Genomic DNA, 25,307 nt, shown 5'->3' with positions numbered 1-25,307 from the left:
TGTGTATAGCTTGCGTACGTTGACTGCTAAAAGGTTGGGTAATTTGGGAGCATACTAATACATGTAGCTCTATTTTCAAAACATCGGCTGTGAAGGTTCTGAATTGAGCTACTATTGATTGAAATATATATGTGTATACATATATATATATATATTTATCACTTCATACATTTAGATTTGGTTGGGATGGATCATGACATCGTGCAGACTCTAATCACAATGAAGTGACTTGACAACCGTCATGTCGGCCAGGTAAAACTCCTACAGCCTAAAAGGAAACCTATACTTGAGGAATCCATTTGGAGGAAACCAGTAATGGACTTGTTTACCAGGAACATATATAAGTCAACCGGGTTTTTTTATCATTCATTCAATACGGATTTCTCCTCTCCCACAGTTGGAGAGCAAAACATCACCCACTCCCTATGCGCCAACAAGACTAACACTGAGGAACTCTTTACATGATTTAGGATAAGAACAAGGTTGCCAGGGGCAACACTAGTAACCAAGACACACCAAATTTGAGCAAGTTACACCTGCTGTAATACACTGTGCAGCCGATTCATTGCGTGAGCGGAGAAAAATGTGATACTCGGCTGATACTGAATTCAGTTCAGATGGCACCCATTTGCAGATGCCATACTGAACAAAAAGATCCGACTGTATAATTCACCCTGGGCAACTATACAAACTGAATAGTCATGCTTAAGCGTGTTTCATTAATGATAGTGAAATGTAGCTTGCGTACGTTAACTGCTGAAGGGTTGTAATACACTGTGCAACTGGTTCAAGACACAAACCAAATTTGAGCAAGTCACACCTGCTGTAATACACTGTGCAGCCGGTCCACTGCATGAGTGGAGAAGAATATAACACTCGGCTGATACTGTATTCAGTTCAGATAGCACCCTTTATAGATGCCATTCTGAATAGAAAAAAAAAAACAGACTGGACAAATCACCCTAGTTGACTAAACAATCTGCATAAAATGCTTAAGCGTTTTGCATTAATGATAATGAAGTGTGTATAGCTTGCGTACGTTGACTGCTAAAAGGTTGGGTAATTTGGGAGCATACTAATACATGTAGCTCTATTTTCAAAACATCGGCTGTGAAGGTTCTGAATTGAGCTACTATTGATTGAAATATATATGTGTATACATATATATATATATATATATTTATCACTTCATACATTTAGATTTGGTTGGGATGGATCATGACATCGTGCAGACTCTAATCACAATGAAGTGACTTGACAACCGTCATGTCGGCCAGGTAAAACTCCTACAGCCTAAAAGGAAACCTATACTTGAGGAATCCATTTGGAGGAAACCAGTAATGGACTTGTTTACCAGGAACATATATAAGTCAACCGGGTTTTTTTATCATTCATTCAATACGGATTTCTCCTCTCCCACAGTTGGAGAGCAAAACATCACCCACTCCCTATGCGCCAACAAGACTAACACTGAGGAACTCTTTACATGATTTAGGATAAGAACAAGGTTGCCAGGGGCAACACTAGTAACCAAGACACACCAAATTTGAGCAAGTTACACCTGCTGTAATACACTGTGCAGCCGATTCATTGCGTGAGTGGAGAAAAATGTGATACTCGGCTGATACTGAATTCAGTTCAGATGGCACCCATTTGCAGATGCCATACTGAACAAAAAGATCCGACTGTATAATTCACCCTGGGCAACTATACAAACTGAATAGTCATGCTTAAGCGTGTTTCATTAATGATAGTGAAATGTAGCTTGCGTACGTTAACTGCTGAAGGGTTGTAATACACTGTGCAACTGGTTCAAGACACAAACCAAATTTGAGCAAGTCACACCTGCTGTAATACACTGTGCAGCCGGTCCACTGCATGAGTGGAGAAGAATATAACACTCGGCTGATACTGTATTCAGTTCAGATAGCACCCTTTGTAGATGCCATTCTGAATAGAAAAAAAAAAACAGACTGGACAAATCACCCTAGTTGACTAAACAATCTGCATAAAATGCTTAAGCGTTTTGCATTAATGATAATGAAGTGTGTATAGCTTGCGTACGTTGACTGCTAAAAGGTTGGGTAATTTGGGACCATACTAATACATGTAGCTCTATTTTCAAAACATCGGCTGTTAAGGTTCTGAATTGAGCTACTATTGATTGAAATATATATGTGTATACATATATATATATATATATATATATATTTATCACTTCATACATTTAGATTTGGTTGGGATGGATCATGACATCGTGCAGACTCTAATCACAATGAAGTGACTTGACAACCGTCATGTCGGCCAGGTAAAACTCCTACAGCCTAAAAGGAAACCTATACTTGAGGAATCCATTTGGAGGAAACCAGTAATGGACTTGTTTACCAGGAACATATATAAGTCAACCGGGTTTTTTTATCATTCATTCAATACGGATTTCTCCTCTCCCACAGTTGGAGAGCAAAACATCACCCACTCCCTATGCGCCAACAAGACTAACACTGAGGAACTCTTTACATGATTTAGGATAAGAACAAGGTTGCCAGGGGCAACACTAGTAACCAAGACACACCAAATATGAGCAAGTTACACCTGCTGTAATACACTGTGCAGCCGATTCATTGCGTGAGTGGAGAAAAATGTGATACTCGGCTGATACTGAATTCAGTTCAGATGGCACCCATTTGCAGATGCCATACTGAACAAAAAGATCCGACTGTATAATTCACCCTGGGCAACTATACAAACTGAATAGTCATGCTTAAGCGTGTTTCATTAATGATAGTGAAATGTAGCTTGCGTACGTTAACTGCTGAAGGGTTGTAATACACTGTGCAACTGGTTCAAGACACAAACCAAATTTGAGCAAGTCACACCTGCTGTAATACACTGTGCAGCCGGTCCACTGCATGAGTGGAGAAGAATATAACACTCGGCTGATACTGTATTCAGTTCAGATAGCACCCTTTGTAGATGCCATTCTGAATAGAAAGAAAAAACAGACTGGACAAATCACCCTAGTTGACTAAACAATCTGCATAAAATGCTTAAGCGTTTTGCATTAATGATAATGAAGTGTGTATAGCTTGCGTACGTTGACTGCTAAAAGGTTGGGTAATTTGGGAGCATACTAATACATGTAGCTCTATTTTCAAAACATCGGCTGTTAAGGTTCTGAATTGAGCTACTATTGATTGAAATATATATGTGTATACATATATATATATATATTTATCACTTCATACATTTAGATTTGGTTGGGATGGATCATGACATCGTGCAGACTCTAATCACAATGAAGTGACTTGACAACCGTCATGTCGGCCAGGTAAAACTCCTACAGCCTAAAAGGAAACCTATACTTGAGGAATCCATTTGGAGGAAACCAGTAATGGACTTGTTTACCAGGAACATATATAAGTCAACCGGGTTTTTTTATCATTCATTCAATACGGATTTCTCCTCTCCCACAGTTGGAGAGCAAAACATCACCCACTCCCTATGCGCCAACAAGACTAACACTGAGGAACTCTTTACATGATTTAGGATAAGAACAAGGTTGCCAGGGGCAACACTAGTAACCAAGACACACCAAATATGAGCAAGTTACACCTGCTGTAATACACTGTGCAGCCGATTCATTGCGTGAGTGGAGAAAAATGTGATACTCGGCTGATACTGAATTCAGTTCAGATGGCACCCATTTGCAGATGCCATACTGAACAAAAAGATCCGACTGTATAATTCACCCTGGGCAACTATACAAACTGAATAGTCATGCTTAAGCGTGTTTCATTAATGATAGTGAAATGTAGCTTGCGTACGTTAACTGCTGAAGGGTTGTAATACACTGTGCAACTGGTTCAAGACACAAACCAAATTTGAGCAAGTCACACCTGCTGTAATACACTGTGCAGCCGGTCCACTGCATGAGTGGAGAAGAATATAACACTCGGCTGATACTGTATTCAGTTCAGATAGCACCCTTTGTAGATGCCATTCTGAATAGAAAAAAAAAACCAGACTGGACAAATCACCCTAGTTGACTAAACAATCTGCATAAAATGCTTAAGCGTTTTGCATTAATGATAATGAAGTGTGTATAGCTTGCGTACGTTGACTGCTAAAAGGTTGGGTAATTTGGGAGCATACTAATACATGTAGCTCTATTTTCAAAACATCGGCTGTGAAGGTTCTGAATTGAGCTACTATTGATTGAAATATATATGTGTATACATATATATATATATATTTATCACTTCATACATTTAGATTTGGTTGGGATGGATCATGACATCGTGCAGACTCTAATCACAATGAAGTGACTTGACAACCGTCATGTCGGCCAGGTAAAACTCCTACAGCCTAAAAGGAAACCTATACTTGAGGAATCCATTTGGAGGAAACCAGTAATGGACTTGTTTACCAGGAACATATATAAGTCAACCGGGTTTTTTTATCATTCATTCAATACGGATTTCTCCTCTCCCACAGTTGGAGAGCAAAACATCACCCACTCCCTATGCGCCAACAAGACTAACACTGAGGAACTCTTTACATGATTTAGGATAAGAACAAGGTTGCCAGGGGCAACACTAGTAACCAAAACACACCAAATTTGAGCAAGTTACACCTGCTGTAATACACTGTGCAACCGATTCATTGCGTGAGTGGAGAAAAATGTGATACTCGGCTGATACTGAATTCAGTTCAGATGGCACCCATTTGCAGATGCCATACTGAACAAAAAGATCCGACTGTATAATTCACCCTGGGCAACTATACAAACTGAATAGTCATGCTTAAGCGTGTTTCATTAATGATAGTGAAATGTAGCTTGCGTACGTTAACTGCTGAAGGGTTGTAATACACTGTGCAACTGGTTCAAGACACAAACCAAATTTGAGCAAGTCACACCTGCTGTAATACACTGTGCAGCCGGTCCACTGCATGAGTGGAGAAGAATATAACACTCGGCTGATACTGTATTCAGTTCAGATAGCACCCTTTGTAGATGCCATTCTGAATAGAAAAAAAAAAACAACAGACTGGACAAATCACCCTAGTTGACTAAACAATCTGCATAAAATGCTTAAGCGTTTTGCATTAATGATAATGAAGTGTGTATAGCTTGCGTACGTTGACTGCTAAAAGGTTGGGTAATTTGGGAGCATACTAATACATGTAGCTCTATTTTCAAAACATCGGCTGTTAAGGTTCTGAATTGAGCTACTATTGATTGAAATATATATGTGTATACATATATATATATATATATATATATATATATATATATATATATATATATTTATCACTTCATACATTTAGATTTGGTTGGGATGGATCATGACATCGTGCAGACTCTAATCACAATGAAGTGACTTGACAACCGTCATGTCGGCCAGGTAAAACTCCTACAGCCTAAAAGGAAACCTATACTTGAGGAATCCATTTGGAGGAAACCAGTAATGGACTTGTTTACCAGGAACATATATAAGTCAACCGGGTTTTTTTATCATTCATTCAATACGGATTTCTCCTCTCCCACAGTTGGAGAGCAAAACATCACCCACTCCCTATGCGCCAACAAGACTAACACTGAGGAACTCTTTACATGATTTAGGATAAGAACAAGGTTGCCAGGGGCAACACTAGTAACCAAGACACACCAAATTTGAGCAAGTTACACCTGCTGTAATACACTGTGCAGCCGATTCATTGCGTGAGTGGAGAAAAATGTGATACTCGGCTGATACTGAATTCAGTTCAGATGGCACCCATTTGCAGATGCCATACTGAACAAAAAGATCCGACTGTATAATTCACCCTGGGCAACTATACAAACTGAATAGTCATGCTTAAGCGTGTTTCATTTATGATAGAGAAATGTAGCTTGCGTACGTTAACTGCTGAAGGGTTGTAATACACTGTGCAACTGGTTCAAGACACAAACCAAATTTGAGCAAGTCACACCTGCTGTAATACACTGTGCAGCCGGTTCATTGCACAAGTAGAGAAAAATATAATACTCGGCTGATATTGTATTCAGTTCGGATGGTACCCATTTGCAGATGCCATCCTGAACAAAAGGAGAAAAAAAAAGAAGAAAAATACAGTATCTTGATATACATTTGGCACTGCAAGTTGACAGCAATTCTAGTACATTTTGGATTCATTGTCTTCTACCATTTCACTTTAGTATCTTAATATACATTTGGCACTGTACGTTGACAGCCATTCTAGTAAACTTTGGATTCATTTACTTCTACCACTTCAATTTAGTGTAATGAAAAACCGGAATATTTGTAATCATGCAAAAACCGGTGTGTTTTTATAAGGAAACCAGTGCGCATATTTTAACCAAACCAACGTCATTGAATTTTTGATCACAATAGGTATACCTAATGAAAAACCAATACGCACATTTTAGTTAAACCAACATCATTGACTTCTTGAGTGCAATAGATATACCTAGAATATAATTTCTGAGTTGCTCATGTAGGACAATAAGTATCTATCATAGCATCATCATGTACAACTGGGCCAATGTTACTGATCTTCTCTGTAGGGTACACAAAACTTCAGTTGAAGTTATAAGAATTTTTTAGTGCAATAAGTATACCTAAAATATAATTTCTGAGTTACTCATGTAGGACAATAAGTATCTATCATAGCATCATCATGTACAACTGGGCCAATGTTACTGATCTTCTCTGTAGGGTACACAAAACTTCAGTTGAAGTTATAAGAATTTTTTAGTGCAATAAGTATACCTAAAATATAATTTCTGAGTTACTCATGTAGGACAATAAGTATCTATCATAGCATCATCATGTACAACTGGGCCAATGTTACTGATCTTCTCTGTAGGCTACACAAAACTTCAGTTGAGGTTGTAAGAATTTTTTTAGTGCAGTAGGTATACCTAAAACTATGATTTCTGAGTTACTCATGCTGGACAATAAGTATCTGTCATATCATAATCATGTACAACTGGGCCAATGTTACTAATCTTCTCTGTAGGGTACACAAAACTTCAGTTGAAGTTATAAGAAATGTATATAGGAGATGACTACTCACTCGAAATTAAAGGGAGCGCCTCCGGTTTGGCGCCATTTTCCGGCATAGAATCTCAACTTGGTACCTTTGCTGTACATTTCTTGGACTTGTTTCTTCCATTTCTGTTTTTCTTCCAGGTCAGTCTGCGTCAAGTCGTCGATCATGAAATATCGCTCGTCCTTTAGGATTTCCCTGGCACGACGGATGACATCTACTTTTTCTCTGTATGAGAGAAACTTTATCAAGATGTGCCTGGGACGACCTTCCACGTTGCGACCATCACGATGAGCTCGCTCCACCTTTGTGGTCATCTTGAATTTGGACCGCAGGATGTCTTCGACGATGTGGGCGCAGTCTTCCCTCTGGTCATTTGGTGTTTCAGGGATTCCCACGATGCGGATGTTATTCCTCCTAGATATTCTTTCGGTTTTGTTTGTTTCCGCTTTGTTCTTCAATACTTCGGAGCGGAGTTCGGCAATTTCTTTTTCCATTCTTTTCATTCTACCTTCCATTTCCTTTTGTTTGACTTCGAGATCATCGACCCGTTTGCTCTCAAATTGGATAGAAGCTTCAATGTTGGCCTCAAGATCGCTCAACTTCCCAAGGAACTTGTCGACAGCGTCTTGGATCATTTTATTGAATCCGCTGGTAGCTTCCTTGAAATATGCGTCCAAGCTTCCAGGGGTTTGCACATTGGGAGGTGCAGAGGCCGGTGCTTCCTTGTCGGCGGGCATAGTGGTGCCTCGATCTGGGTGCGTTGGGTTGGTTACCGTCGTGGATGCGACAGCCATATTTGTGACGTCATCAGGCACCAGTTCAACAGATTCCGCATCGCTGGCTGTTTGGCCTTCCAACGACTCTCGCTGGGAAGCGGCCAGAGTCATGGGCGCAGGGTTAGTGACCTTCGGGTTCGGACTTGACGGGCTGTTTGCACGTACCTGGGTTGCGGGTTTTCTCACATAAGGACCATAGTTTTTTGCCTTTGTAGCGGCTAACCGTTGCGGCCGAGCAGATTTTTGTTGGTCCATCCTCAGGCGATGTTTCTAACTTTGTCGTTTTGTTAGAATGTGAGACCCGAAAAAATGAAGTAGACGTCCCAATTTGGTGAAATTTTGTTACTTTTGCGAGACAAACGAAATTGCCGCGTGCGTCTCAGTCCATAGCGTCTCAGTCCATCTTGTAAATTGTAAAGAAACCACTTGTCATTTTTTTTTTTTTTTTTTTGCTGAAATGCAAGTAATCTTGTAATTGATATCAATGAAAAAGTTCTTATTCTCGGATATGATATAGGTAACAAAAAGATTAAATTAGCAAACTTTTTTTTATTATGTCAAATTCATTGTTTTAAATACAGGAATTATGTCAGAGAACACAATGAAGAAAACAAATGCTTTTTCAAAATAGACTATTTAATAGAAGATTTGAAAGCAGAGTTAAGATTTTACATCAGTTTGAAATGCAACCACACAGGATTTGAGGACATTGGAATAAGAAGAATACGTAACTATTTTGGTTGGTATCACTGATGTATCCTTTAATCATTTTTCCCGTCAAAATAATCATGTTGAGTGTATTTTGGATTCTAATGGATAACGTGATTGTCAATATGTGCAGTAATGTGGAAAATAACGTACCTCAAATGCAAAAAAAAAAATAGAAGAAAAAATTACAATGGCAGATTTAATTGTGAAGGAGATCTAGTCCGGATTCCAAAACAGCACGTGATTTGCTTTATAACAATCCTGCAAGAGAATTGATGATACACACAAGTGAAAAAACAACAACAGCAACAACAACATGAAACATGTGTTTCTTTTTTAACAAACACTACAGCTTTGCCCCACCCTTTAAGAATAGAGAAATTAACATTGTAGATTTATATTGGAAGAAACTCTTCCATCTCACCAGGTCTATCCGTATTTACAATGCATATGAATATAAATATATCTGCCATGTAGTCAAATGTATGGGAGTGTGTGTGTATATGTGCAGTATGTTCATATCTGGTCATGAGATAGGAGAAAATAGAAAACGGTGCTAGATTTGAAATTATCATTAATCTTACTGTTACTTTTTTTTAAGTGCACGAGATTGAAAATCTTTTTTCCGCTGGGAATCGAAACATAAGGTGTTTAAAGCAAACACACACCTATAAAATAATATATATTTGTGTGTGTGTGTGTGTGTGTGTGTATGCGTGTGTGTGTGTATATATATATATATATATATATATATATATATATATATATATATATAATAGGCTACATAGTTTCTTGTAAGGGCGAGTTTTGTTAGTCAGCACATCTGATAGACAGACTATACTATTAAGCACACGAAACCCACCCACATAGTTTACGTGTTGTACTATCACCTAAAAATCATACACATCCACAGCGAGGATTATCTCGTTGATTTTAAAAAAGATCATGATTATAGATCCAGTAGCATGGAGATACTATATGGATATGGATATCGGATATATTCGAGAATCTCCGTAACGAATTGTGTACAGCTAGTTTATCACTGATCTCTATGTAAGTATACATATAACCGAAGAATCTCTACACGCAGCCGACCGTTCCCGATGAGCATACACTTCGATGCTCATATTATTATGCTTTTCGAATCTTCCCCGTGGGCTAGGATTCGATTAAAAACAAATACATAAATAAATCGCAAAGTCCAACCTCAGTAAAAACCGAGGTTCTCTAAAGCATGTGGATTTCGATGAAAGCCCTTCGAATTGACACTTCATATGCTAACAGACGATTTTTCACTGTTGTCAGTTGAGTTATGACAATGATAATATTTACATATATCAGAGTATGTGAGTAGAGGGGACGTGATAGTTGGATCATCAAACAGTACTCAACTTGTGTCTTTATCTGTATGCTCACAATCATGACGTAATGATACATAGTTCTGCTACGGGAAAATGTAGTTTTGACGCATTGCATATTCGTTCTGGAACCGTGTACGATTCAGCACATAGAGGGTAAGCATATACCCCACATAAAACAGGGATTTGCCTCAAACAAAAACAACAAAAATCCTGGTGTTAATGACTTCGGAAGTCACTCTTTCAATTGCCATCACAAGTGGTTTTCAAGGATAAGCATAGAGTATGGGAAACTGACAAAATCCAGACGCGATCACTCCAGCTCGATAGGTATCAGTCACCTGGCTGGCAAGCTGAGTTTTTGTGGTTCTTCATCTGAATTACCGGCGTCCCAGACTGAGGTGCAGAAGCTGTGAGTGACTTTGATTGAAATTACTTAATTTAAGAATAATATTATCCAAACACGAGCATGAGATATTTTGCAGACAAGGGTTTTATTATTATCTATTTTATGGGAAAATCCATTTCCAGGTTCAATCAACTTAAATACTACTGCATACCATAACACCGTCGTCTGATAGTTGCCAAATCTTTTGGAAGAATTGAAACGAACTGCTTTTAAAAATAAGACGAAAACTAGGGATTTTTGGAGATTATTTAGCTAGTTGCCTGTAACCTATTATTCATCTTTTTTTTTTAGGGACACTATCTCAACTCCCCTTCCCTATGGAGTAAAGATGTCTGTATTATTACAATAATAATAATGATAATAATAATAATAATAATGATAATAATAATAATGATAATGATAATGTTAATAATAATAATGATAATAATAATAATAATAATAATAATAATAATAATAATAATAATAATGATAACTCCATACAATCGTATACTTCTTCATGAAAATTTGCTTTTTAATTCTTGTTTTCGTGCGAAAACTTCGCAATCTGCATTACATATCAGGTTATTCAAAACTGAGTTCCGGAATAGCATTGATTGATATCACTATGACGTATTGTTCTGCATATTCATAATCAAAGAGTGCTCCTGAATTCAAATGAAGTCTATATTTTTTTTAATGTTCTTGGAACGCTGTATGGCATAATCTACGGAGGCACACACTAATTAAAACCTTTTGATTATGATTTTATGCATAGCTACAATCAGTTGTGGTTTAACTCTTCACGTGCCATGGTCGAAACCCCCTTTGTGCCACATTATTCTGAGACACAAACGGTTCCATGCTTCGAGAAAACATTCTGTTTTTCAAGTCTATGTAACTTCTTTAGATTTCTGTTCAGCTGGGGCTTATAGTGAGTAAAGCTGTAGAGAAAATGCCAAGCTTTGCTTTGATGTATTATTGTATGACAAATCTATATTGGTTGTTTTACTTTCACATGACCAGGAGGTACATAACTGCAAAGGTATGACTTTTGCACACAAAACAGTGCCAGAAACTTAGAAATTACTCTTAAATCCAGTAGAGAACACCTCTTGATAGTCAATCACTACATGAAGTGCAAGTTATATATGTACGGAAGCGTGAGAAACGCTTTCATTGTACCGCGGCATTTGGCGATTTATCGATCGGATTAGGCGGATTAGTGCGTTTGAGCAGAATATGCGAAGCTGGCACGCCGTCGACTGAGTCGGACGTGCGAACGTGGCACATAAAGAGTTAATGCATAACATCTTGTCCACGTAAAGAATAAAGAATAAGTCAGTGTTAAGCGGAGTTGAAAATAAAGAATTCTTACGTCATTGTTCGACACTAAGTGATCTACCTGCTGTATTAATTCATTATATTTCTTTCCCAGATGAGCTGGAGTATTCTTCTGTGCTGTTGTTCATCAGAAATGCACACCAAACACATTGCACGTTGCATACTTAGTGGCCCTATGACGTGAGAATATTTATGTGTGCTCTTGTATTTTTACAATGAAGTTTCTGGAGTTGGTTGACACAAAATTGGACGTTTGCAAGCGACACTTGATATTGGCTTTGTACCTCTGTCACTCTTATTCTTTAGATATCTCTTCCGACGAAGAAAATTCTTCACAAATCTAATGTTTAATATCTAACATGATAGCAATCATTTACAACAGATATAAGATGTCAATGCAATACAAAAATGAAAATGAAAAAAAAAATATGGGAAATAATTGTTTTACACATTTCTTTCGGACTTAGAGAGCGAATGGTAGTTATGAATATTGACGTTTCGATCATAATCTAGCTGTTTTTGCCTATTTCTCTTTCCCAATCAATAGAGACTCTGATATCGTCACCTACACGTTCTGGTACAGCGATAAAATTGTTCTCATAGAATGGAATCAAACAGAACTGGTAAATATGTATACTTCTATTTGATTTTTTTTTTATATCTAGAGAGTTCTGTAGAATATCTCTGCACTATCATTGTTTTATAGAATACATTTTTTTAAATAAACATTCAGTTTCAGCTGCTGCTGTTAGTGTACATCTGGCAGTGTTCTCTACTCAAGAAAGTGCTTCACAAAGACTGAATTGTACGTCAATTTAATACAATCATGTAATTAAAAGGGGAATAATATTACCAATAACATTTGTCGGTAACGAGTCAGGGGTATGTGTACTTTTTTCAAAAGATGGAATTTTGTGAAATTCTCTTTATATTTTCCTTATATTGTTGTACGCATGTGACATCTAAGTTATTCATACACTGCAGTAGTCTTCTCATCCAGCGGTTACTGCACAAAAACTTCAAAAATTCATAACTTTTGAACGGATTGTCTGATTTTCCTCAAACTTTCAATGATGTGTTCTACTAATATTGCTACATTCTCTCAATCCTTATGTTTATGAAGGTGAACTTGTCCTTTAAGTGGTCATAATTCTTTCAAATCATTTAATTTCACCGATGCTTGCAAAGGCTTTATAAGTTCCCTCCTTAAATCGCGGCGCAACCTCTGCAAAGAAGGCTTAAAAGGGGTCGTATAGTTTTGGTTGAGACTTAACTTCAGGTTTTTATCATTTTTTTTTTTTTTTTGGTGAGATAGTGAGAAACCTCTTATAAAATACGAAAGAACATGTAATTTCATGAGGATTTCAACGTTTATTTGATGAAAATTGATTTTGAAATGGCTGAGACGATCGTTTTGTTTTACTTTTTTTTTTTGATGTTTCTGCTATTCCAAACCCGATTTTCATCAAATAAACTTTGAATTCCTCTTAAAATGGTATGCTCTGTACTATTTCATAAGTGTTTTCTTATTATCTCGCAAAAAAAAAAAGTTAAAGCCCAATTTTCATCTCCACCGAAACTGTACCATCCCTTTAAACAAATATGCCAGCCTTGTTATACCTTGTTGTCAGTATGCATACATTTATATAAACATAAATATATTTGATCTTTCCAGGCAGTCTCTATTTTATTTCATGTCTTTAATTACCAATTTGACGCCCTGGGTAATTATCCAATTTATCCAATATGTATTTCAGATGTTGGAATGATATTAGGAGACTACGCGAGAATAATGCAATTTGGGACTGCGATTTCGTTTCATAACAACTATATATAAGATTTGTTTTCTGCGTTTCTTTTGATTACAGATGTCGTTCATGCCAACGGTAAGTGGAAAGTTACCAATTTGATTTCGGGTGCACGTCACGAGACCGACACCCACGAGCCATACAGGCCACGAGTCATACAGCCCATGAGTTATACAGCCCACGAGTCATACAGCTCATGAGTTCGTCAATAAGCAAACAGGGCCTGTGTTGCATCTGTCGAACTCGTGCGCTGTTTGTACCTAGTGTAATACTCATTGGCTTTATTTGCCTAGTGTCGAACTCATGGGCTGTATGACTCGTGAGTTGTATGACTCATGGACATGTTTTTAATGTCGAATTCGTGGGCTGTGTGAATCGTAGGTGTCGGTCTCTTGGGATGACCCCGTGAGTTCATGATTACCAATATATGCAACTTCTGATTTCTGTCTCGCGATATGAAGTTTCGCTATTCAGCAGTGTTGCAATGATTTGCTAACATTTGTAATAATTTTCTGAATAGCAAACGTGACTTTTAGCTCACAAATTCAATTTTATAATAATCTGTTGGCTTTTTCTTTTCTTTTCTCTTGTCACAGAGGTGTCTACTGCTGAAGGTGAGTGAAAAAGTCAAATGCAATTTGCTACAAACTTTTCAAAACTTTTAAAATGAAACCTAAAAACCGTAATCTATAAATATTTTACCTCCTACTCTATCAAATGAAATAAATGCGTTTTGGCTCCTTTCGATATGAATAACAACCTATGAAATATTTATCCTCTGTATGTTCACAAGAGTGTAAAGCTAGAATTGAAAGGCACTTTGCCCTTGCTGTTTATTTTGTTTGCTCAAAACGAGTCCACACACCATGTTCAGATTCACCTTTAATCGAAGTAAGCAATAAAACTTTCGTAAAAATCAGACGCAAAATAAACTTATGAAGGAATTTCCGTAATGTACCTTTTAAACCAATACATTGTAATGTCGATGTATGTTATATAGGTGGGTTTACGGAAATAACGTTCATGTCAGCTCGTGTATACGTCGACTGGTTTCAAACACAAACGTTCCTTGTATTGAGTGTAAATAAACATCTGCACCCTATCCGCTATACATTATATCTTTGCGAGTATATCAGTTATCTACTAATAGTATACATTAATCCAATGGCAACGAATTAAGGCTTTTAACAATATCATTGATATCAAATCATTTGTAATGGACAGACTCTTTACACGACGGAATAATCTCCTCATCTTACACTCAGAAAAAAAGTAAACACCTTTCCAGTTCACATTGATAAAAATCACTGTATTATATACCAAATTTAAGGTAATCTAATTAGCTATCAACTACATAGATCAACACAAAGAAAAATCTTACGCATGAGCGAACACGTTCCGTTTGATTTTTCATTGTTATGTGACAGAGCATGTACACATGAAAGGCAACTTGATTTTTTTTTTTTTAATAATTATTTTTACGTGATGTGTGCCTTGTGAGTGAAAAACGATTTTGTTAAATCCCCTACTAGGTTGATAGCTACTAAATTACATTTTACGTGGTATATCATTCTTACTCATTCTTAGAGAAATGTTCAATGAGAAATATGAACTTGAAAAAAAAAAACGTTCATATTCTATTCTGTTCCATAAAAAGTGTAGTTGCATTCAACGTAGGTGTTAATGTGCCAACATGTAACAACTGGAAGGAAACAACCCCCCCCCCCACCCGTTCCTTTCTCTCTCTCTCTCTCTCTCTCTCTCGTCGCTCTGTCACTACTCTCTATATCTAATGTCTTACAATAATATTATATTTCAGGTCCATGTCCTGTGTTGATTCTCTTTGTTTTAAGTGTGGGCTAATCTTCTTTCTTTTTTTCAATTGTCATTATGTGAATGGTTCTCTAGTCCAAATCCATGCATTTTGATTTCTTATGGATCCAAACAAGCACTTATTATCAGTGGATCCCAACGTCTTCTGGAGAAAATGTCTCCAACTTAACTGTCATTATGATGACAAGCCTGCCATTTTGTTTAAAAAGATTTCGTTTTGCCGTTCAATTTCACTTTGCAGCGCAGAAGAATATATGTCTATAAGTTTTGCGCTTTATAAATTGATATATTATTATTATTATCATTATTATTATAATTATTATGTATCGCCACATTTTCGTTCGTTTTGTTGAAAATCAGATATACTCTGATTTGATTTACACTCAGTCGAATTGACTCAAACTAAATTAAATTTAATTAAACTGAATTGAACTGAATTGAATTAAGTCGAATTGAATCCAATTGAGGTACTTCCAACGTGGAGCGTCATTGCTATTATCATCTCTTTCTTCCCTCCTTGTTGTATCCAGCATGGGGCTACGGGTTCCTCTTCGTCACTCTGATAAACTTGGGTGCACTAGCTGGGGTATGGATAGTCCCGCTCATGAACAAGAAACTGTACAAGACCGTCCTTATGTTCCTCATTGCTCTGGCAGTGGGCACTCTTTGTGGCAGCGCCATCCTCAGCCTTATTCCAGAGGTAATATCCAAAGCGACTTTCGTTCCTGCGACATCATGACAATTGCTCCTATAAAAATTCTGCACGCTATTAAAGCCAAACATAGATTCTACCCAGCAACATAACCCTAACCCAAATCCTTTAATCCTCACATCGGACTAAATCTACAACCCTATCACAAACATAAACCTATCCCTGTAGTTCCTTGGAGAAAATACCACTGGAGCAATTATCGCAGCATTGTGTCACCATCCAAAACAGATAGACTTTTTTTTTTTGGAGGGGGGGGGGGGTGGGAGGAGGGGAAAAATGATGAATACGTCAGCAGCAAAACAATGCATTGTTCTCATCAAAGGGGAAATCTAAGAATTTATCGAAAGGTATAACAATGGATGCATTCATGCAAATGCATATTATATCAAGATCCACATTAGTGGTGGCCTGGACAACCAGGAATAGGTGTTGGGAGACCACTTTTGATGTAATTGATTATTCTATTGTTGTCGCACAGAAAAAGCAATATAACGGAATGCGTGCGCACATTGTTTTAATTTGTTTTCCTCATCCGTAATAAGGAAGATTAACGCGAGCCTCGGTGCTTTAATAATGGCCCTAGGGCAATTACCCCCTTTGCAATTACCCCGGACCCTTCCACTGACCCTAACCCTAATCCTCTAGTCCTGAACCTAATAATAACCCTAACCCAAACTGTAACCCTTAACCTAACCCTTATCCTAATCTCTACTCTAACCTAATCACTAATCAGTATTTAGCCAGGGGTAATTACCCTGATACGTTAATGATAACTATATTCATTTTAACCAGCCATCGCCGGTATGAGGCTTGAGATATAATCGCTACTCTGCCAACATTATTTTATAGTGGAAAATTGAGCAAAGAAAATGGATTCCATCGGGATTCGAACCCGAGACCTCCGGATGAGTTGTACAGAAAGCCGTAGTTCAGTGTTCGTCCCCAAAACCCTAAATTCTCAATGGTCAGAAGCTATAGCAGTGTGTTTGTGTGTGCCACACACAAACACACTGCTATAGCTTCTGTAGCTTTCCACTGATAAATAATATTCATTTCTGGTCAGTTTTTCTGTTTGACTTTAGTGATCCCTCGCATTTATCCCCAAGTTGAATTATCCTTCGGTTTTATGCCAGGTTCAGGTGTGTACGTATTCATTTCTGGTCATTTTTTTTTCTGTTTGCGTTTGTAACATTATTTCATTTTAGAGGCCAAACGATTTCTCACCATGGCCAAATGTGTATTTGCGTTTGGTAACGGTCCAGGATGAACTTTTCTGCTAACTGCAAACTTTGAGCTTTTAAACTTTTAACGTTGTGTTTCCAGGCTCACGGAATGACTGCAGAACACGACGGTCATCGCTACATTTGGAAGAATATGTTGGTCATTTTAGCCATCTACATCTTCTTTAACACGGAGCGAATCCTCAAGATTATAGGCAACAGGAGATTGGTAAGTGGAACTCATAAACAAACACTTACGATTACCATATTTCTTTTTGGCTCCTGCTATGCTTTGATACCCATCGTGTCTTCTTGGTACCTTTTAAACAGCCTTCACTGCTGTACAATATAAAGAGTATTATTATCGTTATTATAATTCGTTGAAATATTTTTCAGTCACATATTCTATTGATTTTCTATTGTTTTATGATTATATATCTATGATTTGTGCACAGTTATGTATGTTACATGCATCATAGTTGTTTCTGTTGATATTATAGATGTTTGGGTGGTTATGAATATAAGTATTTATTGTCCACACAGGGCCTTCACAAACAACCGTGTTCCTCTCACTGATAGAGCCACCCTGTAAATACTAGACAATTAAATTAAGATATAAATGCTCAGATAAAAGTAATAAATAAGAGTTTTATCGAATGACGAGTTGAATATCTTAATTTAAAGATGAGAATTCTTTATTGAAGCTGTCAAAAAAAGCTACAGTAATAAGAAAATACTCTATGTTTTTAAACTTCACTTCGAAAATATTTGTAGTTATGTTACAGATGAGGTATCACTGGAAATGTTTTATTATGCTCGATCGTCTGATGCACTTTCATTAAAATGTTGAAAAATGGCGCTTAGCACATTTTGAGATCAAACTCTCCATGAATTTTCAATGAATCTGGATCTGTAGGAGAGAGCACGATTAAACGACGAGCGCGTGCCATCACAGTCCAGCATCCATGTTACGGCAATGCACCATCTCGACTCGAATAGTGACCGAGTCAAATACTTACAGACCCCCCAGGTGGATACCATGGCAACCAATGGTATCAGAGATGGTAACAACACTCAGGTATTAAATTGTTTTGTTGTCTTTAAATAAAGTAATGATCCCTTAGTTACCCGATAGATTTTACAGCTACGATTCAGATCTTACTTTCTTCTGAAATTCATACAGTTATATTCATTCACTTGTAATGTATCGTGGACGTAGGCCTACCTAAAGAACTATGCGCGAGCACCCGATTAAAAAAGGATAATGATAATCTAGCAAATTTTGATGGTAGACATCGTCGACATATTGGTCATCATCATCATCATCATCAACAACAACACCTAAACATAGCCTATCATTTCAGGAGGCATTAGCCTATGAGTTATGCTCGGACGAATACACAGAAAGTGGTCCAAGCAGAGCTGTGAAGACCCATGTATTATTAACATTCGTTTCTACAACATGCGAACAAGTCTATCAGACCCGGATCTGCCATACCACTATACTCATTGCCGTTTAACACACTTTGTAATTGCATAACATTATTGCTACAATAATTTGTAGTCAAAATGCGATTACAAATTAACATAGATAACGCAGAAGGAGCTCCAGCTTCATAGGAATGCCAGCAACGTCTTGTTTTTAAAATGAGAAATCAAAACGTCGGATCTAACCCCATGACATGCAGAAACACAGATAGACCCAGACTTATGTACTCTACATATTACTCTTAAAACATTATCATTCAGTCAGTGTTGGCTCATTACAGCTAGGTGGAAGTTTTCCTCTTGGGCAGTTGCCCATGTTGATTTTTGAATTTATCACCAACGGCATTTATACATATTGCGCCAAAGTTCATGTTTGTTAAAACGCACAATCTTCTCACGCGATCAGCGTTTACGAGAGCCCGTTTTATAGGTTGGTTATAACCAATGTCTGTACGGTAGCACCACATTATTACGTCACATACCCAGGTGCACCTCAATGTTATGTGCACTTAAACTAAATATAAAACTACTCCGATCTTGCCCCATCCCCCCCAAAAAAAGACTCACACACAATATATATATATGATATATAATTTATTATATATATATATATATATATATATATATATATATATGTATATATGTATATATATAGCAATGATTTCAAGAAAATAGAATTAATCACTCAAAAAGAAGAAAAGAAGAAAGTCATGGACTTTGCATTTTCTACATACTTATCACGTTTTCAACGGAAATATTATGAGGCCATGCAGTCATCAATAGTGGGTTACTACACAAATATTTTTTTTTCTGAAGAGGTATTAATTTATGCTTTCTTTGGGTCAATCACTTTAAATAAGAAATGTGCTCCCTCTTAGTGACTAGCGCCATCATTGTACCGCTGTCTCATTCCTCTTCGAGGGAAACGTTCTCCAGTGCCATTATGGCATATTTTCCTCATGTTTCTTCCAAACGAATGTTGCCCTCGAGGTGCCGATATTATATCATTTCTCCATGTCTCTTCGATTGATATTGGAGTGACACCATGGTATCATTCCCTCATGTCTCTTCGAAGAAAATAGTGACCGTTGCCATCATCGTATCATTTTCTCATGTGTCTTTACAGGAAAAATGGTCCAGTGCCATTATGCCATAATTTCCTTACGTTTCTTCCAGTCGGATATTGCCCTCTAGGTGCCAAAATTATATCATTTTGCCATGTCTTTTCGATTAATATGTTGCCCACTGCCATCATGATATCATTGTATTTTCTCATGTCTCTCCATGTTGGCCAATACCATCGTGATATCACTTGACATGTCTCTTCAAAGGAAATGTTGCCTAGTGTCATAATGGTACCAATATATTATGTTTCTTCAAAAGAAATGTTTCCTAGTGTGATCATCGTACAATTCTATTATGTCTCTTCAGAGAAATGTTGTCCATGCAGTGCCATTGTGGCATCGTTTCCTCAGTTCTGTTTCACGGAAATGTTGCTCATTTAGTGCATTCGTAGTATCATTTTCTCGTGTCTCTTAAAAGGATATATTACCCAGTGTTACCATTGTATTATTCCATTATGTCTTTTTAAGAGAAATGTTGCCCATGCAGTGCCATTGCGGCATCGTTTCCTCAGTTCTCTTTCACGGAAATGTTGCTCATTTAGTGTCATGATGATATCACTTCCACATGTCTGTTCAAAGGAAAATGTTGCCCAGTGCCATCGTGGTATCATTTTATTAACATTTGTTATATCTGTTCAAGAGAAATGTTGTCCACGCAGTGCCATCGTGGCATGTTTCCTCGGGTCTTTTTATAGGGGCATTCAAGACGACTTTCATAATCTCACTCACGAAGTACATAAATCGATGGCTCCACGTATACAATTTTGTGGAATTAATTTTGGTCTTTGAGCAGAGAAACCAATACTCTGAAAAATCATAAACAAATTACATTGAATAGTGTTGATGACATAGGAGCCTCACGTATTAAAAAGAACATAGCAGTGTAATTCCATTACAATACCGCTTACTTGACAAGTTCACATGTGTAGAAAGTATGCATATACTATACCTTCTGCTTTTGTTCTGTTTCCTTGAGCCCCAACTCACGCATTCTTATGGTAGGGCTGCCTGTCATCATCCCTGTTCATTGCAATTTGTTATAAATTTTGAATACATCCTTATTTCTCATCCCAATCACTTTAAAGTCTGAAACTCTGTACTCAGTTTAAGTAATTTATCGTTGTTCAACTGTTAAAATCTGAAAATCTTCCGGAGGTCTCCTTTAAAGAAACTGTTGCCCGTTGCCACCATGGCATCATTTTTTTCATTTTTCTCAAACCTCTTCGAAGGATATGTTGCCCAGTGCCATCTCCCATAGGGATGTAGAAGACGTAGACGACGTGCAAGCAAACGAATTAGAGCTGCTCAGTGAACAAGACAGGGAGTGCCAAAGCAAAGACGGGGGTGAAGGTGACAGCGCCTCCCACGACGGCTCTCTGAAAGTCGTTCGTGACGTCAAAGACAGGATCGCTATCGTGGCCTACATGATAATATTTGGTGACGGGCTGCACAACTTTATAGACGGTCTGGCCATAGGAGCGTCCTTCACGAGCTCCGTCTACCAGGGGATAAGCACTTCCGTGGCTGTCATCTGTGAAGAGTTTCCCCATGAATTAGGTAATAATACCATCATACACAATTATCATAATAATGCGCGCAATGTGCATTCAGCAGTCCCCATGTGTTCATACCAAATGGAATCAATAGGCGTTTTCACATCAGCCCGATGTTTCGAAATAGCGCACTATTTTCTGACTTGGGAAGTTAAAAAATATCTCGAGCTTGGATTTTTTTTCGGGCTGATGTGAAAACGCCTAATAGGCGTTTTCACTTCAGCCCGATGAAAATCAAAGCTCGAGATATTTTTCGCGATTGCGAATTAGCGCGCTATTTCATTTCTTATTCACATCAGCCCGAAGAGAATTAGCCCGAATTTTTTTTTCGAGCTAATTCGACAGCTGAGTATGTGCAAACACCATCAGTAATGTGTGTGCCCTCTCAAAAATTCCTCATGATTTGTGTGCAGTTTGCCTCGATCGATCGGGTCACACACGCTAGGCATGATGGGATGCATCGCGCTAATTTCTCGAGTCGTTTTCACTTCAGGCGTTTTCACATCAGCCCGATAAAAATCCAAGCTCCAGATATTTTCCTATTTCCCAAGTCAGAAAATAGCGCGCTATTTCGAAACATCGGGCAGATGTGAAAACGCCTATTATCAAATAGTGCGCTACTATCCCGATATTTCAGAACTTTCCCCAGTTGGACTCGAGAAATTTTCCCGATCAGAGCGATACAATTAGCGCGCTAATTTGTGTTCACATTATCAAATAGCGCGCTATTTCGCTATCGGGATAATTTCCCAAGTCAGAAAATAGCGCGCTATTTCGAAACATCGGGCTGATGTGAAAACGCCTAATGGAAGTTTTACTGCAACGCCCAACGCACACAAAATAATACGCATTGTGTTTGCACTGCGATCCCGTTTGTACAAGGATCGCTTCTCATACTGAGCAAGGCAAGCGTTTGCAATATACATGAACATGAGTACCATTTCGAAATATTTTATTTCTCATTATTCAATTAATATTTATTTTTCTATCAATGAAAGAAAATACATACCGGTAATACAAGGTAATACATTATTCTATCAGTTCAACTTTTAAACAATGGAAGTTCAAATCATTGAATGTAATGCAAAATATATGTACGGATTTAAACGAAAAAAAAATAGAGGGCGGTTTAGTACAGTGGGGGTTTAAAGCCTTTTTACGACGGTCCTTGAAGTTTGCAGTTGTTTGCACCAAATTTCAAACAATCAAAATCGCGGATTCATTAACAAATGAGGTATGAATCATGATGCAGTGTACTACAAGACAAAAAACCAAAAAAAAAAAACCCAAAAACCAACAACATGCAATTGTAAAAGCAGGCAAGCTTCAGCATGGGTTCCATAGAGAAATCGAGAAACCATAACGACTTTGTTACAAAAATCAACTTGGAAAATATGTATATATTGTTACGCAACCCCCAAGTAATGTTAACTCGGTTTCGAGGTGATGAAACGCCTTGTAATTGTTTTCACAAAGTGACTTTCTTTGTAAACGCCAAGACGCTCAACTACCAAGACGGCGTCTTGCCGAGCTACTTAACCCCCACCAAAAGTGCACCATTTTACTGACAGAACAGCTGAATAAGATAGAACCTAGTCTTGTAAAGTACTCTATCTAAAGTGATATTATGGTTTCGGTTCAAATAGAGTGCACGTTTCCAACTTCTTTATGTGTGTTCGTGTTTGTTAAATTATGAGAAACACCTTACTAAAGATGAAAGAACATGCAATTTATAGATGAATTCACTTTTTATTTGATGAAAATTGGTCTTGACAAATGGGTGAGATATCCAAAGAAGCAAACCATCATGAAACGCGAGGGCCACGACTTTTATTAGGATCTCGTCGTCTTACCATTTTTTATTTTATATCTAAGTCATCAAATGAAATGTCAATTTCCCTTAGAATAGTACGCTATCTAACATTCCATAGAAAAGCCTCTAAATATCTTGGAAAAGTTCAAAGCCATTAATTTTTTTAACTGAACGAAACTTTTTAAGTTCCCAAGTATAATTCTTTAATATCAAGGATCAAAGCATCAAATGATGAAAGGGTGGTTAAGTAATCAGTTAATAACTTAATGTTGAAATGTGTGTCCAGAACTACAAACATGTGCAACGTTCTCCTCACAGGTGATTTCGCCATCCTGTTGAATTCTGGGATGTCTGTCAAACAGGCCGTTCTGGCCAACTTCCTGTCTGCTTGCACCTGTTATCTCGGTCTCATTCTCGGGCTAGTCTTGGGACAAAACTTCCAGGCCAGCGAATGGATTTTTGCTCTTGCAGGTGGAATGTTCCTCTACATATCATTGGTTGACATGGTACGTCCACTTGTTTGCTTTGAAAGATGTTCGAGATGTTTTAGTGTAAAGGGCGAAACTGCTTCAAGTAGAATGAAACCCTTATTGTTATCAAAAATAGTTTTTAGCACTGCACTTTTACTATTTATTCTCCTAAAATTTAAACCACTGAACCATCGATCTGAACTACTAACATAAATGTTATTTCGAGCTGTAATATTTTTTAAAACTGACTTATTCATTCTGACGTAATTTTATTCCTTATATTATTTGCATGGTAGCCTCCATCCGTAACTCTTTCAAAGTTCGTTTCTCAATTGGATAAACCTTCACAGGCAACTCCGTTATGAGGAAGTCCTCGGGACAGGCAGTTTTCTTTCGTTACATCAGAACTTTGATATAGCTAAGCAGTCATAAAATATACAAATATTTGAATAAGTTTTCGGGGACCTGAATTTTTGCTTCGTTTTAACCACAGTTTCCTTACAATTGTGTTCGTTATAACGAGACTGCAATGAGCCAAACATCTATTTCTTAAAGTATGTTTTAAACACTGTTCTTCGCCAAACCGCTTCTGGTTTCTATCCTCCAGCTGCCGGAAATAAACAATGCAGGAGGCGATGATGCCGATGGCAAGAGCCAGACGAGCTTCAAGGTCCTTCTGCTACAGAATGCTGGTCTCGTGACGGGCTTCCTCATCATACTCTTGCTGGCGCTCTTTGCCGGGCGAATACAGTTTTAAATAGATTGTATAGTTTTGGTCGAGACCTATAACGTTAGTTTTGCAACATTTTTTTGGTGAGATAAATAAAAATCCTTTCATGAAATATGAATAAGAGTATAATTTCAAGAAGGAGTCAACGGTAATTTGATGAAAATCGGTCTTTAAATGACCGAGATATCAAAAAAAAAAAGCGATCCTAATAAAAATGGAAGGCCACGACCTATATGAGGATCTCTTTGTTTTAACTTGTTTTTAGATATCTCAGTCATTTCAAAAGCAAGTTTTACCAAATAAACTTTCAATTCCCCTTAGAATTGTATACTCTTTAACATTTCCTAGAGTGGTTTCTAAATACCTCGCAAAACGTTACAAGCTGAATCCTCACCTCTACCAATACTGTACAGTTCCTAAAGGTTCTTTCCGATACCTCCTCCTCTACCCCAGCCTCTGTAAGTCCCGTTTGGCATATTCTGAGGGATTGTAAGGAAATGAGGTGGGGGAGAGGCTGGGCGTGGCACGAATTCTGCGTGTACTCAGTAATCACCTTGATAGTAAAAGATGTGACACGACCCGTGTGTCAAGCAGCTCCTTAAGACGGTTTAAGAACGCTCTTGGACATTACTCATGAACAATTTGACACGCCTTACACGGAGATGATTGTTGATAGTAACCAATGGGATTAATCCTCTCCCTTTTCTCAACATATTCTCATCTCTCCTCTACTTACCCTTCCTTCGAAAGATTATTCTTCCTTTCCCCACTGATTCCGCTTTCCATAGCCACACTGTTCGCCGACTTCGTTCTTCTCTTGGTTTCATGAATCTTCACTGCTCTCCCCTATCTCCATGATTCTCCAACATTCAACTCCTTCCTCTTCCCTTCTATTCATCTTTCTTACTTGATTCTCACACTATTCTTCC

The 25,307-nt window shown here is 37.7% G+C and overlaps 1 protein-coding gene across 1 annotated transcript; it reads left to right on the top strand.

Annotated features, from left to right (window-relative positions):
- The first annotated feature begins 13,495 nt into the window (after positions 1-13,495).
- On the top strand, positions 13,496-24,405 carry LOC139715574 (metal cation symporter ZIP14-like). Its single transcript, XM_071627136.1, has 8 exons — positions 13,496-13,513; positions 14,034-14,049; positions 15,799-15,968; positions 17,304-17,429; positions 18,117-18,278; positions 21,042-21,369; positions 23,497-23,684; positions 24,256-24,405. The coding sequence occupies exons 1-8, from the start codon at positions 13,496-13,498 to the stop codon at positions 24,403-24,405; spliced, it is 1,158 nt and encodes a 385-aa protein (XP_071483237.1).
- Positions 24,406-25,307: the final 902 nt, after the last annotated feature.

Source organism: Diadema antillarum, unplaced genomic scaffold (genome assembly GCF_040938485.1).
Source record: "Diadema antillarum isolate AM-2024a unplaced genomic scaffold, OU_Dant_1.0 scf00000051, whole genome shotgun sequence".
In the NCBI taxonomy this organism is placed as follows: domain Eukaryota; kingdom Metazoa; phylum Echinodermata; class Echinoidea; order Diadematoida; family Diadematidae; genus Diadema; species Diadema antillarum.
This window is presented reverse-complemented; position numbering and strand designations above follow the sequence as displayed.